Source organism: Castor canadensis, chromosome 9 (genome assembly GCF_047511655.1).
Source record: "Castor canadensis chromosome 9, mCasCan1.hap1v2, whole genome shotgun sequence".
NCBI lineage: Eukaryota > Metazoa > Chordata > Mammalia > Rodentia > Castoridae > Castor > Castor canadensis.
In genome coordinates this window covers 32,171,133-32,179,973 of record NC_133394.1, presented here as the reverse complement: position 1 = coordinate 32,179,973, position 8,841 = coordinate 32,171,133, and the positions used below count along the sequence as shown (strand labels likewise).

The window sequence follows — 8,841 nt, the reverse complement described above, 5'->3', positions numbered from 1 at the left end:
CCATGTTTGGACTAGGCTGAGCACTTGCCCTGCTCACTCAGTTACACACCAGCTCCTTGAAGAAGAATTAAAATTGAGATAGAATGTTTGCAGGGTAAAAGGTAAGAATAGAAACTGTTCCTTCCTTTCAGGAGGCATGTGGTGCTTCCCCCTGGAAGCCCCACCTACAATAAGATGTCTCCAGGTGGCTGTGTCTGAGGACAGGGACCAGGCATTTTATATCAAAGGTGCTCTTAATATATTTTATTTTTTTAAAGAACTTTGTGAGTTTTACACACACTGGGAAGTTGTTGAAAATGTATTTAATTTTGCAATGTTTACCAATGATTTATTTATAACCTGTTTACTCAAATAAATGGAACTGTTTTAAAAAAATAACATGACATCAATAGGATCATATACAATAACCAAATGGGGTTTAATACCTGAGATGCAAGGATGGCTCAACATTTACAAATCAATAAATTACAGAATGAACACAAAAATCACATGACCATCTTAATAGATGAAGAAACAGCATTTGACAACATTCAACACCCTTTCACAATAGAAATACTCAACAAACTAGCAGTAGAAGATTACCTAAGCTTTAAAAAGCTAATGTCTGAAAAGCCCATACCAACCATGCTCAGTGGTGAAAAGTGAGAGTTTTTCCATTAAGATCCAGAAAAGACAAATATTTCCATCCTTGTGATATCCAGTCAACAAAATACTGGAAGTCCTGGACAGAGAAATTAGGTTAGATAAAGAGATACAAGGCATCCAAATAAAAAGAAATTAAATTGCGTCTGTTTACAAATATCCTGCTCCTACATATAGAAAACCCTGAAGACTACATGAAAAACTGTTGGAATTAATAAGTGAATTCAGTGTGGTTGCATGATAAAATAATTGATATACAAAAATCAGTACTATTTCTCTGTACTTAACAATAAATATCCACGAAAAAAATCACTTTCAGTCAAGATGGAATAAGAGAGATCATATTAGCTCTCCAGAGTGAAAGGAAACAAATGAATTGAGCCCTCCTATTGTCCCAATTGATAGTCTGCAGTCCATTTCCTGTTTGAAACACAAGGAGGAAAAATACAGATAGAACTCAATCCTTGTGATAAGTAGAAGAGACAGAGGCAGAAACGAGGTAGGCCAAGGACACCAAGAAGGCCATTATTCATAGGCTGAGTGTCAGAGAGAAAGGGATTCTTCAGCTAACTAATGATGGCACATGCATATCAGAAACTACTGAAGGCTGAAAGAAAAGTCACCCTAAAATCTTAGAAGGAATCTTAGTAGTGTACTATAGTAGTGTCTCATAAAGAGTCCTATTCCCATCCAGGTTCTGGATAACTTTCTAATGCATGGGGCATCAGATAGAGTACTCAGAAGGCTTTTATCTCCATACCAGCAAAAATTTAGCGCTTAACTGAATACTGCCTGATCTTATTAATAAGACATTTAAATCAAGATCTGATAGGATCAAACTATCAGTTACATAACCTCATCCCAAAGTACAATTCAAATGTACTTAGAGTAATACAAAAGATCCAGCACTCAACCGAGCAAAACTTATAATGTATTACACCTACTCGCGAATTAACAGACACATTACCATTTAGCCGTTAAAAACAATGAAATCTTCTTTGTGACTACATGGATGGGAATGGAATCATTATGCTTAGTGAAAAAAGCCAGACACATAAAGGCAAGTGAGCTCACTTATGTGGAACATAAAAAAGTTGATCACAAAGATGTTGAGAGTAGGAGTAGGAGGAAACAGGAGGTGGATAAGAGTTTATTAACAGTTACTAAGTTATAATTAAGGATAAGAAGTTCTATCAGGCTATTGCACAGTAGGTGAGTACAGATAATGATAATTCATTGCCACAGGTTAGAAGAAAATATTTAGAATGTTTTCATCATACAGGCATGATAAATGTTTGAGGGAATATTATATGCTTACCCAGACTTAAGCATTACACAATATATATAAGCATCAAGGCATCACAGATTGTCCCATATAATTTTTGTTAAAAATAATTTTATGAAAGTAAGCTTTAAAATGAACAGAAATGCAAATAATAACAAAGTTGGAGTGTTCACAATTTCCAATTTCCTATTTAGTACAAAGGTACAATAATCAAGACAGTGTAGTACTAGTAAAAAAACAGAAATACAAATCAATAAAATATCAGTAGATCAGTGGTTGATTGGGAATAGGGGCAGAAGGGAGATATTATGAAGGATTATGAAGAAATTCAGGATCGTTGTGATGGCTTCACAGTATATACATATATCAAAATGTCACCCCTCCCTGAGATATTAACTCACAATGAGAGCATCAACACATGAAAACATTACTGAAAATGAAAAGGAGCAACTACAACAGATATAGTCATTTTGTCTACATCTTATAATGACTTTCTAAGCTAACTGAAAAACAGAATTATTGTAGTCATTCCAGAGACAGAAGGTGCCCTTCTCCCAACTAACAGACACATATCAAGTCTTATAATGGTGCTCTTACATCTACTGTTATGGATTCTTTCTAATTTGTTCTTCAGATCTAGCTCTTGAGTGGTCAAAAGCCAAGAGAGGTACTCTCACAACAACTACAAGACACGTTCACTTTTTTTTTTCTGTACAGGAATTTTGAACTCAGAGTCTCACGATTACTAGACAAGCACTCTACCAGTCCAGTCATACACAACCCACAAGATAGCCACTCTGTAGGAGAGTTAGGCTCCATGTGTAAGTCACCTGAAACACTGAGAATGTAAAACCAAAATACATCAACAGAAGAAATGTATTACTACCGTTTCCCACAGAGGGTAGGAGTGGCAATAGGGTGGGAGGCTGACAGGGGGTTCTGGAAGTAGTGAGGATCTTCACTAGCAGACGCAGATTAAAGAAGAGAGGACCTGTGGGAGGGACCCTGCCTTTATTAGGGTCCATCGGCATTATTCCTTAGGCTTTCCACTGGTGGAATGTGCACTAAATAGTTTTAAGAAAATGTATGTGAAATGGGAAACTTGGTAACATAACTAAAAAGTGTTGACTAGTACATTAACTCCTGCTAACTGGTAGGTTTTATCATGGCTAGCAGCTGAGGGATATGTTGGGTTTGGGGCCAATGAGATGAGGAACACATGGGCATATTACAAACAATTAGATGTGAGGGAAAGGTTTAACGAGACCAAAATTAACAGAATATGGCTGGGTTTCAATTTATAGTAACCCCATGGTGCAATAGTATCGCATCTGACTCCAGATGAGAAGGTTGCATGTTCAAAGAAATTATGTCAGTCCCAAAGATCAGTGCTGAGGAACCAACTGCGTTAAGCAACTTTATGATGCATACATATATCAAGAGAGGGTGAAAACGTTTCCTGTACATATAATGAGGCTTTCAAGCTCTCAAGCAGGTCCAAAACTGACTTGAGAGAACAAATTGAAGTAACAGGCTTTGCTTTTCTTGTGGTGAAGGGGTGGAGCTAAGTAAGAGTTCACAAGCTGAGGCTTGTGTTATTTGAATTTCTTGCCAATACTAAAAAAAAGAGTTTGCAGCCTTTTTACCATCTTGCCCAGACATAAGGCAATAAAGAGAGATGGATGGGAGCTTGAAAGGTGTTAATAATCAAACATCAAAAATAGAGTCAGTAGCCAGGCTTGGTGATTCACACCTGCAATCACAGCTACTGTGGAGATGGAGGTAGGAGGGTCTCAAGTTTAAGGTCTGCCCCTGGCAAAGGTAACAGTGAAACTCTGTCTAAAAAACAAAATTAAAAACAAAGGGGCTTAACTCAAGTGGTCAAGTGCTTCCCTAGCATGCCCAAGCCCTAGGTTCAATTCCAAGTAAAAAAAAAAATCAGATAATTCATTATAATTCATTTCTGCTGTTTAACAACTTAAAATGCCAAGTATCATTTAATTGAATATTTTTTCTCAGAGAAGTGCCATGTTTATTAGAGTGAGAGAACAGCACCCTCACAATGTCACCGAAAGACACAGACCTCAGAGATATAGACACTGAGCACACACCAGTAACTACGGAGAATCTCTAGAGTTGGAAGATTACCTCAGAGGTCACCAGGTTGATCTTCCCATCCAATATGCTAATCCCCCTTAAACACCTCCCTTCAGTAGACTGAGGTCAGATTCTGTTAAGACTTTGGCCAGCTCTAAATCTGTACTCTGGCAGCACAGGATGTTTAAGAACTATACAGTAGTAGAAGTGAAGCTCCCTGACTCAGGCCCCACAGTTCCTTTTCTTACGAAAAAAGGATCCTAGAGTCCAGTGTAAAGTCCCTCCATATTCCCCTACCATGAGTGGAACTCAGGGATGAATGACTGGTTTATCAGGGTTTTTGTCCTTGGGCTTTCAGAAGGATACTTCTTGTTCCAAGGAGGCATCTACAGCAGGGTCTGGGGCCAGCCATCTCCAAGAACAGCTTGTTCTTAAGCTCAGAAGACTCCTCACAGAGAATAGCTAAGCTTGCTGTTCCACCAGCTGTAGTTTGGCAGTTTTGACTCGATGGGCTTCCTTCAGGTTCCGTGCATGGACCTCTGGGTTGGAAATGAACTCCACTTGTGGCACAGGGAACCAGCCTCGCTCTCCATCAGAAAGTCTCACTCCCTCCAGCCAGCCATCACTGCTTTGCTGAGTCACCATCACCACATCCGCCTTCTCTAGTGCCAGCTCGTCATTCTTGCGGGGCTTGTAGGCTCGAAGACCCTGGACTTGTGGGGAGTCATAGCATTCCAGCGGGTCCAACTTCTCTCTTGGCATGGCCAAGGCTGAGATCCATTGAAGCTTTTCACTTAAGTCTCGGTGCAGAAGAGAAACTCGGCCTGGGTGCCCTGTGCGTTGTGCCGCAGGAAGAGGCGGAAAAGGTTTTTGTGTGGTCCATGTAGCTTCATTTGACACTTCTCCCCCCGGATGGAGGAGAAGGGAGCATGGTCAAATACCAGGAACCGGCTACCTTCTCAGGGCCGAGACAGCAACAGACAGTCATTGAAGAGGTGCAGGTGGACTGGACAGGTGTTCAATTTTCTTCACAGTCCTGGGGAGACACTGAACTCAAGGGCTGTCAGCTCCCCACTCTTCACTAACCAGCGAGATTGGGAAATGAGTGGAAATATTTTGCACTCAAACTCAATCTTCTGGCTCAAGTAGATCAGCTCCTCTGTTCGTCGCATTCTCTGGACATTATTATTACAGTCTCAGATCAGCTCCTCCAGGGCATGGTGTGCCTTCGTGGCCTCTGCTTCCTCTGAGGAGCCAGGCTGTGTTCTCTTGAGAATGTTCTGAAGTAGCACCTTGAGACGAGTAATGCGCTGGAAGGGCAGAATGAGAAAGGACTTGAGGGAAAGGCGTTGGCAGATGGGGTCGCTCTCCAGCTTCTCCAAGACTTCTCAGAAACTGCTGTTGCTATTCATTAAGTTTTGAAAAGTACGTTCTTGATAGGTCTGGTTGGTGACATAAGGCAGATAGACCCGGCGGAAGTCTGGGGCATGGTTTAGAACCACATCACACACTTGGAAGGAGAAGATGTTGTTCTCGAAGTTTTCTTCTAGGTCTGAAAGGAACATGGTGCTGACATCTCGAACATCCTGTAAACGAGAGAAGAGCCATTGGTGGTCCTGGTTGGAGAGGGTGGCCCGGAGTTGTGTTGAATGTTGGAAATGATCCACAGCAATGTTGAGACTGCGCAGATATGACGCCTCCGATACGATCAGCTCAAACTTGGCCTCTTGCAGTTTTTGGTCTTCGTGGGTCATGGAAAGCAGTACAGTGCTATTGCACACCACAGGAATTTCCTGCCAGAGGGAGCCACTGGAGGCCATAGAGAGGTGTTGCAGGTAGGACTCTGAGGACACCAGGCCCTTTCGAGGCTGCCGGGGGGAGGCGAGCCCGGATGTCTCAGACAGGCTGTCCAGCCGCTGCTGGCTCTGAATCTCCTTGTTCAAAAAAACATCGCTGTATTCCTGGTAAAGTAGCTGGGAAGAGTTGATGAGCTTGGAGCAGCGTCTTGAAAAGCCTCCTGTCCCCTCCTTTGGTTTCTTCTCTCGAAAAACAACCACTTCTGAGGGACCAGGGGATCTTCCCATGACTGGACTTCTTGAATCTGAAGAGCCTTCAGGTAAGATGGAAGGTCTGCGCAGGCCTTAGTGCTTCCAGCCCTTCTGCTTGCTGGGCCCCTCGCTAAGGCCAACCTGTCCACTGCTGCCCTCTGGTGGTCTCCCTAGGTCCCGCCTGTGGGGACAACTGGATGCCTTCTCTAGCTGGGGATGGCTGGGCTTTTCTGGCTGCCTTGTTGGGCCTAGATCTGACCTCCGTAGACCATTGGCTCCTTCCTCAGGGGCTGATCTTCTCAACAGTAATTTTGCAGGGGCGTCAGACTCTCCTGAGCGTCCTGGTTCCACCTTACTTGTAGATCTTTGGAGCTCTGGAGTCCAGGGAGTAGTAGGGGAAGAGGGGCTAGAAGGTTTGACATATTGCTGAAAGCCATGCCGGGGGACACCTCACTCTTACTCCTACTTGTGGAAGACAAGGACTCCATTGATTTCCCGGTGGCTGGGGGCCAGGAAGTACATCCAGCAGACCGGGGAGTAGAGACTGTCCAGTCTTGACCAACAGGTCTTTGTTTGGCTTGATCTGCTGAATTCAGAAGACCCACCTGAGTGCTCCTACTCCTTCCCCGAGTCTTTGGGGGCAAGGGGGGTGGTTCAGTGAAAGGATCCATGATGGGGATAGGGGGTAGAGGCCTGTATATCCTTGAGATATTAGAAGAAATGGGAAAATGTTGGTGCTGGGGAAAGTCAGGAGTTGGGGGTAATGGTTTGTTATATTTTAGCCTAGGGGGGACAGAGGCCTGATTTTGGTGGGTACCGTCTGGGGTGGATGATAGACATCGGTGCTGCCTTACCATAAGGGGGTCAGGAACTTCGAGAAGTGGGCCTGTAGGGGGACCATGAAACCCTGAACTTAGGACTAATGGAGGAGGACTAAGAGTGACCCCCTCTTCAGTATGGGGGTCACTGTGTGAACAGGGCCATCTCTCTCCATGATGGAAGGATAGATGTGCCTCTTCTGTAAGGGAGGAGGGGGCAAAGGTTCATGGATTCTCATATCCATGGAGACAGTGGATGGGGAAGAACTATATGCAGGATATCCTGTGGCAAAAGTTGAATTGTGGGGGGAGGTCCATAGCTGGCTGTCATGAGGACTTCTGGGCCTCTCTGGATTTAAAGTGAATTCTTCAGAGTCCTGCCTTAGAGTAGATAATGAAGTTGGAGATTCTGAAATGATGCCACAGTCCCTTCTCCTGTCCCTTCTTGGGATCACAGAACCATAGATGGCAGGTTTGGGGGGCCTCTGAGGTAACTCTGAATGAGAGAAAGAAAGTGACCTTCCCACCAGGTCTGGAATCTGCTGCTCTGTCCTGTGAGATCCAGGGAAGGAGTTACTCCTCAGATGTTGGGTAGCCCCAGAGCAACTGGTGGTGGGGGGCTATGAGGGCTGGCCCTGGCAGAGCTGGCACACAGGTCTATGGTGGCCTCTGCTAGGGTGAAACCATGGATGGCAGCCAGGGAACTCTCTGATACCTCACAAGGAGGTAGGTTGTCAGTTGAGAGAGAAGCTCTTGGAGTCTCCCCCCTAGGAAAGGCACTTGGAGACTGGAAGATGATAAGGCAGTTGTGATGGGGGAAACTTCAGCAGGACTGAAAGGAGCTGAATCTGGGGTCCCTGGAGAAGTCACAGATGGATTGGCAGAGACCACTTCAGTGCTCTGGGTGGACACCGTCCTCTTCCTCAGCTCGGATCCTTCTTGCTGGAGGTCTTGAGCTATTTGGTTGTCAAGTGATTCCCCAGGAGCAAAGGAACCAGCTAGAGAAATGGGCTGGGGAGAACACACTGTTGGCTCTACTGTGTGAATTAGAGCTCTGGGGGTCAGTTCTTCAGGCCTGGGCTCTGTCTGAGTCCCAGGAATCTGAGCCATGGGATAAGAGACATCTGGAAAAAAGTCACAGGGAGAGAGGACTTCAGCAGCTACCACAGCTAGTGGTGAAGGACTGTGATGTTCCTTTTCTTCAATGCTCCTCTCTCCTTCCGCTGCCCCCTGCCCACCTCCATTCCCTGGCTCCTCCTCATTTGACCCCGCCTCCTCCTCAGTCTCCTGTACTGAAATCACTTTCTGCCTTTGACCCTGATCTTGCTTTCCTGTTACTTCCTCTGATTTCCCCACTACGCTTTGATTCTCTGCATATTGAAAGTCCATACTACCCTCTTCCAACTCCCTCAACATCCTCTTCCCCTGTACCCAGTCTTCTGGACCTCCCTGACCCTGAGTCCTCCTCTCCCTATCCTCTTGACCCCACTCTTCATAATCAAAACCTTCCATTTCCCCACTGAGCCCCTCTTTCTCTCCTTGTCCCTGAAGCATCACATCATCTTGTATCTGTTCCTGGTTTTGCTGCTGTTCTCTCTCTTCACCACTGACCTGCTCGATCATCTGTTCCTGCTCCCCACAAGGCCCATCAGAATTGAATTGAATTTTGAATTTTTTTATAAGTCATTGTGGAATTCTTTGAGGCCTGAGACTGGTAAGAAAAGTGAAATTCTTTTTTTAATTTTTTTATTATCATATTATTGTTGTACTGGGGGTAGACTGTGACATTTACAAAAATGCTTACAATATATCTTAGTTAAATTCACCCCCTCTATCATTCTCCTTTATCCCTTTCCAGCTCATTCTTAGAATAGTTTCAACAGGTCTCATTTTTCCATCTACATACATGAGTACATCATATTTCCACCATATTTATCCTCCTATACCGTTC

The 8,841-nt window shown here is 44.3% G+C and overlaps 1 protein-coding gene across 1 annotated transcript; it reads right to left on the bottom strand.

Moving 5' to 3' along the window:
• Positions 1-3,947: 3,947 nt before the first annotated feature.
• LOC109675404 (rho guanine nucleotide exchange factor 5-like) lies at positions 3,948-8,538 on the bottom strand. The gene is given in 6 exon segments (XM_074041417.1): positions 3,948-4,821; positions 4,824-6,482; positions 6,485-7,010; positions 7,013-7,507; positions 7,510-7,667; positions 7,670-8,538. Coding segments are annotated over 6 exon segments (4,017 nt in total). The 5' UTR covers positions 8,514-8,538; the 3' UTR covers positions 3,948-4,486.
• Between the last annotated feature and the right edge of the window lie 303 nt (positions 8,539-8,841).